At 39.9% G+C, this 20,700-nt stretch overlaps 2 protein-coding genes across 7 annotated transcripts in view; both read right to left on the bottom strand.

Moving 5' to 3' along the window:
• CDC14A (cell division cycle 14A) overlaps positions 1-9,685 on the bottom strand; it is a 55,263-nt gene extending 45,578 nt beyond the window's left edge. The window contains 2 exon segments of the mRNA XM_052665558.1: positions 9,054-9,144; positions 9,460-9,685. Coding sequence (XP_052521518.1) covers positions 9,054-9,144; positions 9,460-9,565 — 197 coding nt within the window. The 5' untranslated portion in view covers positions 9,566-9,685.
• A 3,114-nt stretch (positions 9,686-12,799) lies between these two features.
• Positions 12,800-20,669, bottom strand: EXTL2 (exostosin like glycosyltransferase 2). 6 transcript variants are annotated; one of them, XM_052665604.1, is made up of 6 exons: positions 20,308-20,433; positions 18,884-18,957; positions 17,560-17,987; positions 15,901-15,971; positions 15,175-15,328; positions 12,800-15,075 (listed from the first exon to the last, which is right to left on the bottom strand). In XM_052665604.1, the coding sequence occupies exons 2-6, from the start codon at positions 18,886-18,888 to the stop codon at positions 14,837-14,839; spliced, it is 897 nt and encodes a 298-aa protein (XP_052521564.1). In that variant the 5' UTR covers positions 18,889-18,957; positions 20,308-20,433; the 3' UTR covers positions 12,800-14,836. The 6 variants fall into 6 exon arrangements, with proteins under 6 accessions (XP_052521564.1, XP_052521563.1, XP_052521562.1 ...); XM_052665603.1 differs by lacking the exon at positions 20,308-20,433 and adding an exon at positions 20,650-20,669 and having other exon boundaries at positions 12,800-15,328; positions 18,884-18,954; XM_052665602.1 differs by lacking the exon at positions 20,308-20,433 and adding an exon at positions 20,650-20,665 and having other exon boundaries at positions 12,800-15,328.
• Between the last annotated feature and the right edge of the window lie 31 nt (positions 20,670-20,700).

Here is a 20,700-nt window from a genome sequence, read left to right on the forward strand (position 1 = left end):
TAATGTAAGGCTTATGACTCCATTATTATCCCTTTCAAACATATGTTCTCTCAAACAAACAAACAAACAAACAAAGCCCATAAAAAAAATACAAAGCCCAGTGAAAAAGAGTGAATTATATTGGCCCAATTGCTGTCCAGAACAAGCACTCTGCCTGCCACACCGAGGAAATGTCAATATCATCTTCTTTACAACATCACATAATAGCACGAATATGTTCACCCCTGGCAGCACAAAACATTTGTTATAATGTTTAAATACAGTAGCTCATTAGCTGGGTCAAAGACTAAGCTGTCCAACTCCTAGGATGGTATCTCTAAGATCACAGAACATAACTAACACAAATGAAAATTTTTGTGGCAATAATGCAGTCACTAACTTCCAGAATTTCTCATCTCTTCCAAGATAAGTTTGTCAGATACGGTCAACAGTTACAGCTATCTTAAAATCAAAACTCCCCATTATGTTCTTAATAGAGATTAAATGAAAAAAGAACAAGCATGCTTTACAAAGCAATAATTAAAAACATTAGCTCTAAAGACACTGTAGTGAACATGGCTTCCAGGTTAGGTAGCAGGTTCTCACTCTGCAGCACTAACATCTCAAAACAATGTTCCAGTATTACCTTTAGAGTATTAACTCACTTTATGATGAAAAAACAGAACTTGGATTTTAAGATTCTTGAAAAAATATCGTGGTGGGAAAAAAAAATAATAGTGGAACATAATTGTTTCTAATACAGCTTTGATGAGCATAATGATGTTACTGAACACACAGTTTGTCTAAAGCACAGAACTACAGCTGTGCTTTAGGTTTCCATTACTATCCATTTGCTAAAACTACAGCCATATGAACTCATACAACCACTTCTAATTTTCTGCACAATTGAACTCAAACAGAAGCACAGGAAAAGCAGATTAAAATGAATTCACCAATCAATTTACCAGTGATAGACAAATTATTTACTGTTTTGATGGATGTAAAGAAAAGATAGATTTATTTATTTAATCCAAGAAATAACAAGATATTTCTAAAAAATAAAGCTACTCAAATTCTCTGATTTACTGTGATTTTCCATCATTTGCTACAATTAAGCACTCCATGCTTTTCTTAATACAGCCAAAAAAAAAAAAAAAAAAAGTACCAATATTTAACATCCTGGTATTACTACTGCTTGGCTGATACTTTTCAAAATCCAAACACAGAAAGAACAGGCACTTTTAGTCAGTTGTGCACCACTATTACTACCCATAGATAGGCATGAAAAAAAAATATCAAAACCCACTGGCAACTCCTAATTCCTTTACACAACACCATGGGGCAGCATAAACAAGCCAAAACAAGCCATTGACTTCACTGATACAATGTTGTGATACATGCACTAATAATTTTAGCTTTTCCCACTATATATCTTCAAACTAAATTAAGCTTGAATGTTCCTTTTAAATGAAGCAAAGTGAAACAAGCATTTCAGAGTTCTCCAAATAGACGAGTTCTCTGACAAATAACATAAGGCTCTGTACTGAAGTCAGTAAACTACAAAACTCATCACTTTATATCCTTAAAACTGAATATGTCTGACACGCTTAAACAGAAGAGTTTAATCTTATCCGTGCCACTACTTTAAGAGTAACAGGCCGTTTTTGTCCTTGAATTTAATTTAATACCAAGCTGGTCAGCGGATTTTCTTCTTAAGAACAGAATTTTGAGAGCTACATACAAGTAGAAGGTGGGAAATCAGAGGATGGAAATGAGCAATGAAGAGAAACAGCATACCGAGTCAGCCTCTCAACTGAGAGTTTGACCCAGCAAAAGTTTAAGACAGAATCTTAAAACCACACACACAGAAATGAAATCTGGTTACATAATATAGTCACCATTAACCAGTATTCATTCACTGACAATTCTTTCAGAGGTAACAGATTTTCATTCTATCCAGATGTTCTTGTAAACGTTTGTACACCACATGGAATCAGCACATCTCTGAAACTTAAGCCAGTTAAGAGACAGTCACTTGCAACGGGGTGGGAACCAGATATGAGGAACAGAGTGCAAGTACAGTATTAATCGATGTTTAATCATATTTTGTTTTAATCAAGTACTTAGATGATAGCTAAAATTATTCTTCCCCCTCACCCCATGGAAGCTTGCTATCTTTATGCTTCTCCAGCTACACAGCAGCAAAACCCCCAAATCCAGTATGTGAATATTTAAATATTGTGCTTCAGAAACACCATCATAACGCTACCTGGGAGCAGAAGCATAGGTTTCTGTTAGAATCAACTCCTCAAACCACCCTTCTCATCAGCTCTCACAGCCTATCATTTCAGATATTTGCTGTTTTGTATCACAGAAATTTTCACCTACCTAGATAAGCCAGCCCCAGATCAGCTCATTAATTTGCTCTTTCATGCAAGCACTTAATTCCAGGGAATTAACATGTTAAATAGATACAGTCTAGGACCACACAGTCTTCAGGACAGAAACTCAAGAAGTTCCTGACTGTAGTTCTGTGCAGTGCCACACGAAGGCGCCATGAGTCAGATCAAGCCGTGGGCACCTCGTCGGAAGGAAGAGGGTAACTTTACCAAGTATTTGAATTCGGCTGACCCCAGCACAGCAGTAAATGATAAACGACTTCAATATCTGGAAGTAATGGATGGAGCCCAGTTACGACCAGTGAAGGGATACCATGTACAGGCAGTCTCTGAAATTAATAATGACTTCCGTATTAACTTCACAATCAACAAATTTATGGCTAGGGCACCACGTTATCTTTCAAAAATAAACTGAACTACTTACACTTTGCCCCAGAAATCTGAAGCTGTACACAAAATTTCCCCCACAGATAGATGTACTGACTAAGTAGTTTTAAACTACCATTCCCTTATGAATTTTGTGATACAGCAACAGAAACACAGATGAGAAGATAGGACGCTCCTATTTGAAGATTTATTTCAAGATTCTTTTCTTCAGGGAGATCAGTGTAAGTTTGGAACTGCTGCTACACTGAATATGAGGGTATGTACATATTCTGCATTCAGTAATAGGTATTTACAGCAGCTTGAATATGGTACAAACCCTAATTCTCATACTGGAAAACAAGATAGAACATACGCAGTCAGTTCTAACCATGCACAAATGCTCAGAGGAGATGATGTTACTGCATGGCAGCTTTTTTGGTGTTTCAGTTAATAACTTTAAAACAAGAGCACAGTATAGCTTTGCAGTCTCTTCCTGGAGCACATATACAAGAATGGGAATGCAACTACTCTTCTCTGCTTTGTTGGAGACTAACAACTATATAAAAGCCTCTTTTCCGCCAAACAGAAGTATCTCAAGTTGGCTGTTATTTGGGCCAAGAGTTTAACCATAACAACTGTAGAAAGCAGTTGAAATGCATTTTCCTAAGTACAAGACTAAACTAATTTATAAACATGTTATAGAGATCCAGTTTCCTGCTTGGGTTACTATTAAAAATTAGCAGTAAGACTAAATTAGAATGAGAAAAAAAAATGTTCTCCACTTGCTTTTCTCTCCCCACTTCCTAGGCTGGATCATTAGAACTCAGACGCCTGCCCCAAGGGCTCTCAGTCCAGGTATTAGGCAATACAAGAACCAGCCACTGCAGAAGCTGCTACAGGCAAACAAATGGCTGCTAAAGGCAAACAAACCGTAAGCTGAATCGTCACAAATTTTCCAGATGAAAGACAGAAGTATCAATCCACATATTCACTACAACATAACTCTGGAGGTCCTGAAATTTTACATATTTGGTTTTCCTTCTCCCACCCTTGCATCCCAAAGCATGTCCCACATTCCCACTTCCTATGAGTGCAAACAGGATGCCCAACAGCATTAACTGCTGCCCTAGTCCCACCAATTCCTGCCACATACAAACTGCTGAGAGCTTTCTTATCTGGGCCAACACACAACCCCCAACACTTTTCACTACTCAGAGATTGCACAATTCTGAGTATCAAAGATAGAGCAAACAGAACTCTAGAAGCAATATCGCTCCACTGCTTACATCTGGAGACAGAAACAACACAGAAGTTACAGATTACACAAAACATCAGGTACTCAATCCATTTCCCCTCGAATGTTCCAAATCTCCAAGATCCCATTTATTCAAAATCCAGGAACAAGTTGCAGCTCCAAGTTATCTACACTTAAATAGCTACTCCAGATGCAAGTATTTTTCAAACAATACTTCCAGACATCGAGAGCAAAGTACCAGCAAAGATATTCTTCCATAGTGTTTGCCTGTACAAGAGTCTTAAGATGGTTAGAAAGATACTTTCTGTGGAAAATAAATCATCTTAACAGTGACCAACTTTCTTGTAAAAGGTTTTCTATTTCAAGCTAGATGTCTGTCCAGTAGGAAACTGGAGCCTAGAAAACAGATTATTCCAGTACACATTTACAAGAAATCCTCAATGCCTTTGTAATTTGCTTTCACCTTTTCCATATGAATCACAGCACAGTTAATGTTGGAAGGCATGCCTAGAGGACACCCAGTGCACCTCTCTGCTCAAGCATGGATACTGAGGATCACATCCAGACAACTCTTGGAACATCTCCACTCAGGGAAGCTCCATCTGGACAACCTGTGCCTCATTGCCTACACAGTAAACGTACTTCCTGATGTTCACGCAGAATCTCCTATTCCAGTTTGTACACACTGTCTCCTGTTGGCGCTGGGTACAACCAAGGAGTCTGGCTCTGTCCTGTTTGCACCCTCTGGTAAAGTTTACTTACTTGAGTCTTCTTTGGGCTAAACAATCCTAGCTCTCTCAGTCTCTATTCATAGCAAAGATGCTCAAGTCCCTCCATCAACTTGGTGAAGGCAGTATAAAAGTGCACATAAAATTTATTATATCAATACTAGAGAGTACATCTCAAATGCTAAGGTGCAGAGCTTCAGGAGTTTCAAATAAAATTATACCAGTAGCTCATATTCTAAGGAGAAGATGATACTCTCAGTTTTCAGATCTCCTGACTTCACTTGCAGTGAATTTAAAAACAATTATTTTAAGATGGTAAAGGAAAAAGCTACAGTATTGTTATGGCCAATTTTTACAGAGGCCGTTAATAAAACTTATATTTATGAAGCTTCATTTCTCTCTATATTTACATTCGTACTGATAAAAGCTGGAAGCTAGGAAGTTTCTTAGACATGATGTGGTTTTGTCACTGTTTTTGTGGACTTGAACTCGCTAAGTAATCTTGGTCATTTGATAGTGAAGTTCAACTCTCCAAAAACTGGAAGTGAACAAGGAACTCTCTGTTCTCTGTTTGTTCCAACATGGCTAAGGTTTTCTTTTCCTTTCAACTGATATAAGCCACAAAAGGATGGTGAGTTCAGGTTTCCTATGCAAGTACCATTTTATCAGATAACCACAGAAAAGCAGCATTTTACACTGATCAAATAAACAAACTAACCCTTACTCAAATAATCAGAAAGAGAAACTGCATTGCATATGTGTATGCAAAGAAGGAAACGTCCTACAAGTTAAAGTCCAAAGAACGCTCATTAAATGAAGACACAGTTTTGAATTCTATTGTATTTCTGCTTGAACTCAAAAATATTGCTAACACTAAAACTGCTGTGGAATGAGCAAATAACATACTGCAGCTTGAAGGCTGCATTGTAAAACATAGGATGCACTGGGAATATCATACTATTTACTTCTGCTACTGCTCACCAAGTTTCAGATAAGATCTGCAAAAGCTGTTTATAAAAAAAAAAGATGTGAAGCTACAAGTGACAGAGGAAAAAACACAGTTTATGAGAATTGTCATTATTATTTACAAAAAAAGTGATACTCCCAGTTTTAACTAACTTTCAATTTTGCTTGAAAAATTTACACAACAATAGAAAGGATGTTACAAACTGTTTTGATGAAAAGATGTGACAGTGAACTTAACCAGTCAAGTGTAATATTCCCAACCCAGATCCGTTTACTGAAAGGTAAAGCATGAAAGACACTATTCTTAGAGAAGAAAAAGCTTCTTATTCTTGCCTAACTCACTAATTGAGATCTTGCCAAGGCAAGGCTTGTCCATTTGCCAAATGACAGTCCTCATCAAGCTGGATTATTTCTCATTAACTCAGTTTTCCTGAAGCAATCATTACCTGCAATACATTATTCTGCAAGACTATTTTCTTGCATGTAGTACTGCAGACTTACTCAGGAGGTACCTCAAAGACAGGGAAAGACTGACAACATCTTACAGAAACAAAACAACTGGGTGGGGAGGGGAAGCTGTAAGAAGTCAGAGTTGCAAAAATCCGTTCTAAATTCAAACAGGAAATTTGCATGCCATCACTTCTCTACGTCAACAGGTTCCAGTTTAAATTGCAGCATATGCAACTGAAACTGTGACAGTTCTACTAGTGAGCTCCCAATCAGATCACATTTGATATGTTCCAAAGCACACTGAAGTCATTTCATTTTTCAAAGTAGCAGCATTTAAATAAGATAATTTTATGAATTTGTTAAAACAAGTTTGTTAAAACAAATTCACTGGAGTTAAAACCGAAGGCTGAACTACTCAAGATCACGTAATCACATTTTGGGTATAATCTGGTGATAAATCATGCAAGAGGAAGTGGTCAGACAAAAACTTCCAGACCCATCAAATTTAGTGTTAGAGTACTTTTCTTTAATAGAGTACACTGTTAATTTACACTATTACTTCCTTATGTCTCATCAGGAGTACGGAGAAAAAAAGAACGAACTGAGGCAGGAAGGAGATCAAGCACCACGTGATCCAGCGATACGCTCTTTATAATCAGACTAACAACCCCACACTCACATACGAGGTTTTTAGACCACGTACTGCCTCAAAGAAAGCAAACTGACCCCACTATAGTCAGCTAAATTAATTTCTGCATCACTTCACCGTTTGAAGAATCACTAAAGATAGACCAGCCCAAAGAAAAGCAGCTTAGTTCCATACACAATGAAGTACCTCTGTCTAGTCACTAGTATGATACATCTTAACAAAACCAAATCGGCAAATAGCCGTGTTAACAGTTACTTACATACCTCATAGGTGCTGAGGATTTTGTGTCTGAACAGACATCTATTCTTCTCCTCTCAACTGATTGAACTAGTTCAATCACAAAGCAGAAGCAGCCAAGAAATTTTGATGAGGAAGAGCAGCATGGGTAGGCCATTTTGAATGAAGACTAGAAAATACCATCCTGAGGTACAACACCCCTAAGTTAACTTTCAAATTCCAATTCACTATCACATAAATATTTCCAATTACTTCCTCAGAAAGGCTGCATTTTTGAGAGAGCTATCAGGAGTCTCAACTTGGTGTTGGAAGTTGGGTTCTATCTATCACTTAGAGACAAACTTAGGTGTCAAGGCCTATTTTTGCTGCGCAGCCTGTGAAGTACAGCAGACAAACATTTAGCTCACTGAAAAGCACAAAGGGAACCCATAGTAGGTAGAACCAGCATTTTCCTAAGCTACCTGATTTGTATTTTATTTCTCTTTTCGCTACTAGCTTCCCAATTTCAGAAAGGTGCTGGTAAAAAACATAGCATGGTAACCCTGTCAGCACCTGCTTTTACTTCCCTGAGACTACAAGCCCCTTAGAGATGGGAGGGAAAGGAAAAATAAGTAGAGTTTTTGACATGGTTTTACTATCAAATATCGCATACACTAATAGAGATGTACACCACATTGCAAATATCAATGGAAAATTTAGCACTGCTTATCTAGAAGAGCTAGGTTATTATACAGATGCATTCATACCACCTGACAACTGTCAGTTTCTACTTCATATTACATTTTACTATTTTGAGAATACAACAGGATGAGTACTGTTACTATATAAAAAATAGGATACCTTTAGAAACCATCCCAATAGACTACAAAGTGTCCACTCAGAAAGTATACCACAAGTTACATGCTTAAAGTCTTAAATACACCCTAGAAGATAATAGAAGAAAGCAAAGACTTCTTTATCTTGTTTATCTGGTATTATGTTACATTCTACTGCATGGTTAGCTCATACGTGGATTAAGGGGTACATTTATTGAATTTGCTTCAATGACTGTTACATAAAACACCCCTAACCCAAACAGGAAGCTACAAATGTTAACTTTGAGAAAGGATCATCAGGAACTCCACTAAAAAATAGACAGCTGAAGACAATGAAGATTCAAATGCATGTTTAAAAAAACCAAACAAACGAAAACAAAAAAAAAAAAACAAGCAAACCACAACCTAGAACTGTAATCTTTGCATAGAAGATAAGTCACAAATTGAGGAAAACTACTATGCACCTTCACAAAAGCAGCACTGAAGGCACAGGGATAGGATGTGGTTGATACTCTTAAACCCACGGGGAAAAAAAAAAAGTTGCATTTTTCATGAAAGGATTTCTTTTTGTCCCTCTACAAATACTATATAGTGTAAACCCTCTGTCAGGTGGTGGATTGTGCAGAACAGCTATCTGAGAAGATAATCTAGAGCAATGACTTTGTAACTACAGCACAGAGCTATTACTTTGTTTTGTGTATATTTCATGTTTCTTTGTAGAACTCCACCCACAATCAAATTAACTGTTGATTTCCTGCTCTTTCAGTGTCTTCCAGGCAGTAGAAGCTGTTACTTCATATAATGCTTTCTCTTCTGTTTTAAAAAGCTACAAGAGCCAACAGGAAGCACTATCTAAAAACTTTGAAATAAGTTGCAGATGTGATTCAAACACAAATCAAAGTTTTGCATTTGGATGATTCTGCAAGAAAGGTGATCACTTCATACTCTGGCTACAGGAGAACACAAGAACGATCTGTCTTTTCACACGCAGTCACACCAAGCAACCTTCTATTTAAGACACCATTTAATAAGATGTAATTAGTCCTAAGAGGTCTTCTCCAACTTATAATAGAGCTTGACAGCGCAGATACCCTCTGCCCTAGATCGGCTACGACGCAACTGCTCAGCCACCGCTTGGACTTATTTTAGTAGCTCCGGAGGATTTTTAGATTTTTTTTATTTAAACCAAAAAAGCCGTTTAACACTTACTTCTCATAGACCAGTTCGTCGTCAGTACAGAAGTAGTGGGTGTTCGCCGTACTTTTGGGCTTATTCCGCAGAGTAGCGAAGTAGAGGCGATCTGAAAAACAGCGGACGGCCGCGTTGCGCAGAGCGGCCCGGGGCTCCCGCTGCGTCGGGCCTCTTCGGGAGCCGCCTCGGGCCCCGCGCAAGGCGCCGCTGAGCAACAGGTGCCGACCCGCAACACGCCGAAAGCAGCGGAGGAAAAACTACTGAGGCGTTCCACACAGTGGCAGCGGGGTGGGCGGCTCAGGAGAACCGCGAGGCACAAGGGACCGACGGAGACGGCCAAGTGCGCAGAGCGGCGGGAGGAAGGGGAGGGGGCCCGAGGGAGGCAGCGCAGCACAACGCAGCACAGCGCAGCCCCCGCTCTCACCTTTCACGAACTCGGAGGCTCCCCCCAGCACTTCGGAGGCGGCCGCCGCCGGCTCCATCTTAAACAGGGCGCGGAGCAGCGAGGCGCGGGGCGGCTCCGAGCTCATGGCGCTCCGGGGCAGCGCCGAGGCGCGCTCGCAGGGACGTGACCCGCCGCCCAGAGGAACCGCCCGCCACGGGCCACGCTGCTGGGAGCGCCGCCACCCGCATAGGAACTGGAGCGGGGGCGAGAGCCGGCTTCGGGACGCGGCGAGCCGCCGGGCGGGCGATAGCCCGCAGGGACCTCAGCTCCACCCCGGCCGGCTGGGAGCCGCCCCCTGGACAAAGCGGCCGCGGGCGGTTACCAGGCGACCGGCGGCGCTGTAGCGACGGCGATCCCGAGCCTTTGTCTCCGCCGGCCGGGACCGAGGTGGGCGGGCGTCCCCCTCGGCCCCCCCGGCCCCGCCCTCCGCCTCTCAGCTCCCCGGGTTCGCCAGGCACGGCCCCGCCCTCCGCCCGCGTCCCGCTGGAGTGCGGCCAGCCTCGACCCCGGACGGCGCCCCCGCGCCCCGCGGTGCTCCTTTCTGCTCCTTCCTTGCCCCGGGGCTGCGCTCTGCGGTGCGGCCCGAAGAAACACAGTGCTCCGGTACGAGGCTAGAGAGATCTGAGACGGCGGGGAGCAAGCCGAGCTAGTACCTCCCCGGCGAGGAGTGGACGTGAGCGAGCCGACGGGCCGGGCAAAAGCCGCCTCGGTGCAGGAAGGGGCATAGGGAAGTACCACGCGGGGCCAGGAGAGCCCTTTCCTCACACCCCGAGCTGGGACCCATGTTTGCGAAGCCCGGGCCCGGCAGGCGCTACCTTCTCGTCTGATGGACAAGCAGATCCACCAATCACACGCTGCCTTCCCAACTCTCCTGCCTATGAGCAGCGCACACTGAAGAAAGGGCTGCTCCCGGCCACGCCCCTCGGGCGGGTATCACCTCGACAGCGCCCCTTCCCGCCTCCGGGGATCGCCGCGGTCCGCGCAGCGTGTGAGGAGCTCCGAGGCGGGAACGGGGCCCTGAGGGCACCGCAGCCTTAGCGTGTAGAACTCCTGACACGTTGGGTCGGGATTCCCTTTCACTGAGAAGCTACGCAGCGGCAAGACATTTTGCACACGCTGCTAAGTCTGTGGTAACACTATGCTAGGTTTTTTTTTTGTTTTGTGCTTTTTTTTTTTTTTTTAAGTGAAAGATTGACTTCTGGGGCTTGAATCTCAATAGCTGAACAAGCCTATAATTTAATTAACCAACTGCTGAATAACCACCTTTTAAAAGCATTCCGTTAGAAGAGCCTTTCCTCCACCCACCTCTTCAAAAGGAGCCTGTAAGTGCCACAGACAGCTCATCCCCACACCCAAACACCAGAGAGCTGCACAGGAGACCTGCTCTCATAAGAAGAAAAAAGGATGCTGCTCTTCCCCAAAGAAAAGAAGAGAAATACCTTAAAAAAGACATTACAACATAAAGTCCTACTCAGCTCTGACGTCTGTGTTGTTGCCACCACTTTTTGTAACAAAAACAATTGTTACTGCCATTTCACACCCTTCTATGTGCTGCAGGTGAGGCCAAACAGCACTGCAAAGCACTCCCCTCTTCCATTTTTAATCTGTTCTTAAATACTACAGGAAGCACTTCTCATGCATTTATTAGTTTCACAATTGCTTACTTATTTTTGGTACTACTCTAATAATTCATATCTTCATTCCTACACTTTTTTTTTTTCTTCATAGCTCCAGAACACAAATATGATTCTCTTTGAACCTCCATGAACTTAGGTAAGGAACATCACTCTAAGTACTCTTTTGTGGAAGATGCTTGCAAGGCCATAGTCATGTGTTAGAAGTAAGTTGAAAAAGGTTGTTGTGGGGTATTGTTTGCTTGTCATGTAAATCAACGTGCTCATCCTTTAATATGCCTCTCTCTTCCACTTTCATCCTTAAATAAATCACATACTCCATACTTCATTCACAATCAAGGTCTTGGGGTAGAAATTCTCTAAGGAGCAGATTCATAACCATACCTTCCTAGCATCCCCCCTACTCTACAAGTCAGTGCAACATACATTTCTAAGCACATGCCACACTATGTGTTGAGAGTACATATGATCACACTCCGAGGAACTTCAGTTGAGGTACCTTTGCCAATAGAAGGAAAGATGGAACAGTGTAACAAGGTTCATACCCAGTATCTAGAATCCGAAGCTAGTTTTGTGCTTAAGTCTCTTCTTTGCAAATACATCTTAGCTAGGCTGGTATATCTGGGATACCTATATGTTTGTACACAGCTAGCAACTGAAGTCCCACTATCAAAAACTGTTCTCACAGATGGCTTGCATGTCTTCGGCAAGATCACAAACATTCCTTTGGTTGCATGCAGATACAGTTAGTGGCAATTAGATACATTTTAAGCACAGATACATTTTAAGCACCAAGTACTTAGTCTCTCTTCTCCCCTGTGAATATGTACTAAATAGTAATGGATTTTTAGTTGTAGCATTTCCTCTTAGCTTTTATAGTATGACTAAGCCTTTTAAAATGCTTTCAGAATGTTTTCACCTCATACTTTTCATTATAATCACTTCCAAATGCTCTTTCTAACATTTGATCAAGCCTACAGTGACATCTTGTGGCTTTTTTTTTTTTTTTAAACTATAGAAGCAATCTTGTAGCCTTATCGCAATTTCAGGACTGAATCCTCTTTAATAATTACAGAATTGTACTTATCAAAAATTTGAAAGTAGTTTGATTTTTTTTTTCAGTAAAAGATTCCTTAAGTATGTATTTCAGATTCCACTTATAAAACCCATGTCACACAAACACTGATTTCTACAGAAAACTCAGAGGCACTGATAAATATTTAGATTCCAAATACTTCCAAATGACATCTACACAAGCTCTTACCACAATAAAAAAAATTGTTAATATTTAAATTGTTAGTAAAATATCTAAAAGAATATCAAGGTACTTCTATAACCATCAAAGGACAAATTCATTACTTATTAAAAAAAAAACATTAGTTTTTAAAACGAAGAAACCTCTTTTGTTCCTAAGCAAGATGAATAATGGCTAGACCCGAAGCCTGATCTTTGAACTTTTTGGTTCACTTGTTTCAGGTGGTGGTTTTTTTTAATATATATTTGTACTATTAGTTGTCACACATAAACCTTACCTAAATTAAATAACCATATGCCAACAAATACCTGTAATATTTTTTATTTTTAAATGAGCTCTTGGTACTGCTCATGTGTTGAGCTTATGAGCTTATTTCAGACATCTAACACTGAAAACTTGGTCAAAACTTTGTGAAATAAATACAGAAGAATTCTATTAATATATTTTATTTGACAAAGGTACAAATTAAATTTACCAGAATAACATAAGCTTTTCTATTTCTATTCATTCCTTCACTGATACAGAAGAGCTCCCTGCTAAAAAAGAAAACAACAAAAGACAAAACAAAAAACCCCAAACAATCCCTTTTTCCTCAAAAAAAAAAAAAAAAAAAACCCAAGATTAAGATTTGGCTGAGTTGACAGTTCACTTCACAATTTAAAAGGTAAAATACAACTAAAATAGTGAAAATGTAGCAGATAATACTGCACAGAACAGAAATTAAAGATGACCAATAAATGAATGAAATGCAGGAAGCTACTACTAGTCAAGTTGCACTTCTAGAAATCTCACATAGTTCTGTTCGAATTTTCCTTATCACTACAGCCCAGTAAATACAATTTATAACAAAAGTGAACAGACTTTAAGCTGATATATGAAGCTTGCTTTTTTCCTTAAGTCTTATAGAAATATTAGGAAGTCTTTACTGAACATAAATTCTTTGACACTGATATAACAAAACAAAAGAATCCTCTGTTCTCCAGAAAGGAACTCAGAGTCCATATCCAGAAACAGCAGTAAGAATGTCACATTTTTCAAAGACTGTTTTTGTCCAGGTAACTTATTAAAAAATAATCATACATCAATTGTGTAGATGATGTATTGTAGACATGAGTTGTTATTGATTGCCAACTTCTGAACTGGTACTGAAAATAAATTAAAACCGATGTAGGTGGGATTAAGCCCAAATTTGATGGCAGATTTGATTCTTCTGATACAAAAAAAATACGTTGCTTTTTTGTTTTTCATCGATACCACAAAATAGCTACAGCAAAAAAGTTTTTCCTATGTTACCATTGTTTCTAATAAAACAGAAGTTATTAAAAAATAGCTCTTTCTTGCCACTGATTGAGCCACATAATTCAAAGATAATAGTCCAGCCCTGTCACATAGCACTGTATCTTAAAACACTTTGTTTTACACATTCATTGCACATTTTGATTCTGTTGTCATAGCTGCCAAAAACAGAGATAAAAGAAAGCAAGAAGTAATTGCTCATGTGAAAGACTGGTTTAAAAAAAAAAAAAGTAGACCTGTAATATTACAAAATGTACAAACTAGAAAAAATGTAGAGCAGCATGCTCTCATTAGCAATTGTACAGAAAACATTTTAGAAGATTTACTTGGGCATATTTTTTTTTTTTTTAAACAAAATACACACAATATACCAAAAGCAAACCAAATACTAAAGATAGTATTGACAAACAATCTCATGGATTTGACTGCATATATAATTTTCATATTTTATGTATTCAAGTGTTTCTTTCATTTCCAATTGCTAAGTTTTACCTTTCAACTGTTTACAATGTTTCAGCAACTCTAGGAGAATTATTAATAAGAATAAAGCTGTAGCAAAGAAATCCTTCTTCACTGCCTCAGCAGTAGTGGATATTGTATGCAATGGTTTTAGGACTGAGATCTGCTTTGATTGGGTATTCTTCTGGTTTGCCTTCACAGCAGCTTCAGGAACATACAGATGTAAAGGAATTTTGTACAGCAATCTAGGAGCCTAGTCTGTTTGTTGTAGCCCTTTTACAGTTTCAGTAGGAAATGTGTGGAGAAGGAAAACAGGGGAGGGAAGCATCTCCACACAAAACAAAACTAAGTTTACTTAGCTAGGTACACAGTAAAAATAAAAGAGTCAGATTATGATCACTGAAGTATAGGGGTACATTTTTGTCTGCATGTTTCTGAAGAAGTGGCCTAGTTGTAAACACTTCTCAGGTTGTGGGAAGAAGAAGATTTTTATTATGACTACCCATTAAGATATATATATACATATATTTAAAATTCTGAAAATTTACCTTGGTGATTGGTAAGAAAGAGTGGGAGGGGGGAACAACATAAAATGCCACATGAAAGAAACTCAGAGGCTGCAAGTAAGGAGAGCCAAGATGCAGTAATCACACTTTCCTTGTACTTGGTACAACTCACTGAGTATCATCATCTAACCCCTTAAATCATTGGTTTATACTTTACTTTTGTGATTGGCATAATTAGGAAACCCAAATTGGGAAATCATTATATTAGAATATTTTAAAGGCATGCCATCATAAATATTAACCAATTTATTTACACAGTAAGATCTCTGTAACAAATGCTCTGCTCGGTGCCACATCCCAGAATAGCCACTGTTAGTGTCTTTTTCTAAATTTCTTATATCAACGGGCTTCACAAACACTCCTGAAGGCTTTCCAGTATTCTTTGCTACCAGAAAATTCATGGCAATATCATCACAATTTTGAGTTTCATCTATTAAAGTGTAAACAGCTTCTGGTTGTCTTTGAAAGTCTTCTAAATACTTACAGTGAAAAAACGCTGCACCAATAAGAACCATAGAATATTGATCTCCATTTCCAAATCCTGGGTTCTGCAGTTCAAAGCTGCCATAACTGTATACACCTGAAGGAGTAGAAATGTGCTTTCTAGGAATGAATCCCACTATACGTTCTGGAAATTGCTGAAAGAAAAAGAAATTGAAAATACACAAATGAAGAGCACTCTGTGAAGTCAAAAGACATTACATATTTTCATGAAGGACTTGATCTTTTTCTTTTTTTCTTTTTTTAAATGAGAGGAGCATAAGCTTACAGTCAGAAAAGAGAACCAAACCGTTGGCATACGCTCCTTCAACCTACAGGAGCATTGCATTTAAGTACAGTTTTACAAAATTGATGTAATTCACCTCATTCCACACGTATCTTCAATTTGCAGCTGCATACTTGGCAATCAACTCTTAGAGAAAACACTTTTGGTTGTGTTTTGAAGCATACTCATAACTTAAATTTAGCAATCAGCAGCTAATGCGTGCATATATAAGAAGAATTGCAAGTTTGAAAACTACAGATTACAAATATAAGGAATGTAGAAGAATATTTCCGCAAGTTCTACTATCTAATCTTTGTGCATTTTAAAATCTAACTTAAGAAAAGCAACGGTAGAACACTATGATATAGTACCACTCTTTCTAATTAAAGCCATTAATCTCAATTGTAACTCACAAATGCTGCCTGCTAAGGTAGAAAACATTACCTGCCAAACAGAAAAAGCAAAAGTAAGGTCATGAGCACTGACGAGTGTATCATCATCCATCATTAAAACAGCTAAAGAAAAAGAAAGTTTAATTAAAGGATTGAAATACATGGGCACAGCATGCAATGCAGTACTTGACAAACTATGAAGTTCCTATAACAAGTAAGCTATACTGACGATCTGAATCGTTTCATTAGTCTTGTGGAATATACAGCTAAGAAGTTAAATACCATTCTTTAGTGAATGAAGTTTATAAGGAATTTTAAGTACAAAATTTTTTACCCACCTCCTCCCAATTTCCAAATCTAGATAAGCAAACTTAATAAAGTGCATTAACAACATTTAATACGATTAATAATAAATGAAAAAAAAATTTGTTTAAGTTACAAACAAAAGACTACTAGAAGAGAAAAGATATTCTTACATCCCAATTCCAGAGACATTAAAGTCTCTACATTTACAGTCAGCACAATCCTATTACCATTTAAAAGACAATCAACAACAACAAAAAAAAACACACTGGGGAAAATGAAGTCTCTAATATCCTACTAGCAGACACAGGTTGAGGTACGTCAAGAAGAAAACAGTAAGTAAAATTACCCTTACTAATTACAAGTAATGCTAGGTCTGTAATGCAACATATTTCCCCCCCCCCCCCCCAGTTGAAACAAATAGGCCTTACTGTTGTGCTTCTCCTAGAAACAGCTTGGGAAGAATATTTAGATGAACAGCCAAAGACTAGGGAAAATATTGTTAAAGAGTATATGTGGTTTGAAATAAAAAAAATCAGGTGGGAAAATAAGTTCATCTGAATAGCAGAACAGGATTGAGAACCTTGTCTTAAAATTAATGAATTAAATCAAACAAATGGTATAAGTCTAAATTGAGGGACTCAAAAAACATGTACATTATGAGTTTCAGTTTGCACTAACATAAGAAGAGAAACTGAACTACTTACCCTTACTAAACAAGTGCAATAAAGAACAGATATAGTTGCAAAACCCAACAAAACGCATAAGGCATCTTTTCCTTTTACTCTTGCTAGAAGGCTCCTATCCTACTACTACTACTACTACTACTACTACTACTACTACTACTACTACTACTACTACTACTACTACTACTACTACTACTACTACCTGAATAGTATTACACAAGCCACTTTTGCATCATCTATAGTCTATTAAACAGCTCAACAATTCCAAGGCTTACTACAAAGCACAACTCAGACTGTCTCTCTTTTATAGCACTGTAGGGGAACTGTTAGGTCAGGCTCCTGCTGAAGAGGTGTGGCTGGCCCAAGTACAGGCAAATTGTTTGCACCTGTGCAGCTCACCTGACCATAAGGGGTGGATCTAGGGTGGAGCTCATAGGCTCATACAATGGCCAGCCTCTAAAGAGAGAATATCTCTTAGGGCTAGGCTGCTTTCTGGAGTGTGCTGTGTAGTCAGAGCAGCTCTGTTGGCAGTTGGGTGAGTTTAACAGTTCAGTTTTCCTTCCTTCCTTCCTTTCTTTATATTACTCTTTGCCTATCTGTAAATGCTTCACCTGGTGTTGCTAAGAACCTGTAAAGAGCAATTTTGCTTCTTTGTGGGATGACCAAGCATACAGTTTTTATGTATAAAAATACAACTAAAAGTAAGATGACTTGCTTGTTACCTTTTGTTTCCAGCTCAGGAAAGTTCTGGAGTCTGTTCCTCATGTGATTTACAGATTGAGCTTTGAAAATAACAGGAACAGGATGAGGACCTAAGGAATTCCACATCTTTTCTGGCATCTTCTCTCCAATGTTGTTCCACACAACAATTACTTTATGTAAATGGGGGATGGCTTGGTAATGATTTAATAGCTTTAGTAGTAGGTCAGTTCTGTTATATGTCTGCATGATAAGAGTAAATGAGTCTTCTGCAGGCTGACTCTGGGTTTTTGATTCCCTTTTAAAATTAAGTATTTTGTCATCTTTGATACTGGGGAGCAAAGCTGTTAAAGCTCCTGCCACAAGAAGTAAGATGATGATCACCACAGAAGTAAAGCGTAGTAGGCGGATTCCCATAACTCTTCCTGGAAGCTTACAGAGGTAAAAATACCTTTAAAAGAAGTGATAGAAAAGGAAAACTTATTAATCCCACATACAGATATCTTTTTTTTCTTTGAGCAAAGTTTGCATAACCCTAAATTCATTCAGGTAAACAAATGATTATATAATAAGAGAATTTTAGGACTTTAGTCAATTTTCTCTATTGAGACATACTTCTGGTAATTAATTTCTAATGTCTACTTGCCTTTTACATTCACTTTTTGTTAATTTTTGCAGAACAGTAAAATACAAAGTCAACTTATAGTAATACTTTAGATTGCCATCTCTTAATTTTTCAGTAGCGTATTTGACTGAACATTCATACTCCTCACCAACACATCCACCTGAAAATAGAAAACATTTGAACAGGATTCCAGCACTGTGCAAGCTGTGCCTTAGTTGGGAAAGGGGAGATCTGGTGCCTGCTACTGAGGCACCTTTTGCCACTGTTGTAGAAGGCAGGGGTTTCTGGATTCTCCTGCTTTTGGAGCTACATAGGGGACTTTACAAAGAGGCTCCTACAAAGGTAGTCTCTTCTACTAAGAGCTTTTTAGGTGGTCTCAATTCTTGAGGCCTCAGCAAGACCTGTCAGTCACTGCATCCCACTATTAGTACCTCAAGTGATGTGTCATTCACAGCTGTTCCTCTTCCCCTAGTTGTGTGGTTGGTACGCTCTGAATATGTGATAAATATTCTAAGCTACTACTAAGGAGTTATTTACCTGTAAATATTACACATTACTCCGCTATATTTTCAGGCTTTCATTGCAGAATTCTAGTTAAATGAAGTGATCCAGGACAGTCTCAGCAGTTAAAATTCTTGTTTCTTCACAAGTTTTGATCACTTTTCTACAGTGCATAGACAGTGTCTGATATGAATTATATTATTTAAAAAAACTGAACTTACCTCATTATTGCCAGATGGGATTGGTTCCTCCCCGTTGTTTTTTAAAGGACATTCGTTTGTGTTCTTTTAATCTGCTGGAAATTAAAAGGAATTGCAATTGACAATAAACAGCTAACATCCATGCTACTCTGTATTTTTTTGTGTTTTAACATTCTTTTTGCTTACTGATTGCAGTGAATGTTCTTGACAATTACTCAATCCCTTTTCCCATTGCTCAGATGAGTAATTGTCTCTGCCTGTCAACGAACTTTCCCAAAACAAACTGTTAAGCCAGTTGGTTAGAAAAGAACTCAAATGCATTACTTTGTTCACCAGGAACCACTGATAAAAAACATTTGGTTACCACACTAAGCCAAGTAGTCCCAGTAATGGTTCCTTTATTTCTGGCCCATCCCCTTCAGGCTCTCTTCCCACTGAATGCACCAGGTGCATTACAGACTTAAAGCACACAGCCTGTTTTTCCTACTGGGTATGCCAGGTAGCAGAATGGAAAGCAAGTCAGTGCAAATACAGGAAGTAAGGATTACACAAGAATACAGGGCAATAACCCAATAAACCTGTATTTGTTTCTTTGGTCGTTGGAGATCATTTTAGTTTTTTAAAACCAGTTGAACAAAGAAAGGGAGTATTTTCATTTAAGAATGGTACTATGACAATTTAGAGAGCAAGAAATTGCTTTAATAGTTTTTAAAATGTGGGATTTCACAGTAGTTGATGAGACCGAATGCCCACATAATAATGCATGTATGCCCTCAGCCCCTCAGTCAGCATTCCTATGTTTTCCAGAGCCTGAGGTCCACTTCTATCACTATCTAATTTGTGAAGCTGCAGAAGTTGCTGAAACCATTCCTGAAATTAACCCCAGTTTTGGTTGCTTTGCCTTACAGTATATACAGATGTGCTGTGCTCCTAGGAACAGCTGGCAGCAGCTGCTGCACTTTGCTGAAGCCCAGCATGCTTTTGTTATATGTGAGTTACAGAGATGAGCCCTAAGCTCTCTTCCTCCCATTGCCATCTGTTCCAGCGGTGCTTAACGACACTACAGTGACAATTAATCAGCACAAGTGTAAAAGCACGTGGAAATCTAAATGTTGTTAACTGTGATAATGAAGTCTTTCAGCTTTCCATATCTTCTTACTCAATTGCATATTAATAATGAGCAGGAGTTGTGTTTCGTAGTACCTACTTAGGTGTCAATACAAAATTTGCCGAATCGGCTTTGCAGTGCTTCCCAGTCGGAAAGCACCGTGATCAGCTTTGACAATTAAGTTACGAAATCGTAACGCGGAATGAAAAACAAAACAGTGCCCCTGCGGGACGCCCCTTCGGACCAGAACCGGCGCAAATACGATGTGGAAGCCGACGCGCAGCGTCTCAACCCTCGCTCCAAGGGCGTTACCGCAGCTCCCCGCAGCCTCGCCTACCCGCTGAGCCCCGCACGGCCGGGCCCGGCGCCGCAGCTCGGCCGCTCCGGTGATTCGGGGACGGCCCGGCGCCAGCGCCAGCACGGCAGCGCCGCCGCGCCCGCTTCCTGTAGGCGGCCCGCGCTTCCTGCCGGCCGCCGCGGGCAGCGCGAACTCGGCCGTGGCGCAGCCTGCGGGGACGCAGCCCGCTGGGGCGCAGGGCGGGGCGGGCGCTTTCTGTAGGGACGCCGCGACGGCCAGTTCGGGAGCAGCGCGCGCCGGGACTGCGGCGCATCGGAAGCGTTGTAAGCGTGACACCGAGGGACGGCCGACGCGGGACCAGAGAGGGCGCGTTCGGCTTACGAGTTTTGTAAGCGGCCGCCACGCCACCTTGCCCCCCGGCGGCCGGAGCGC

The sequence above is a fragment of the Tympanuchus pallidicinctus genome, unplaced genomic scaffold (assembly GCF_026119805.1).
Source record: "Tympanuchus pallidicinctus isolate F22 unplaced genomic scaffold, pur_lepc_1.0 scaffold7, whole genome shotgun sequence".
Taxonomy (NCBI): Eukaryota; Metazoa; Chordata; class Aves; order Galliformes; family Phasianidae; genus Tympanuchus; species Tympanuchus pallidicinctus.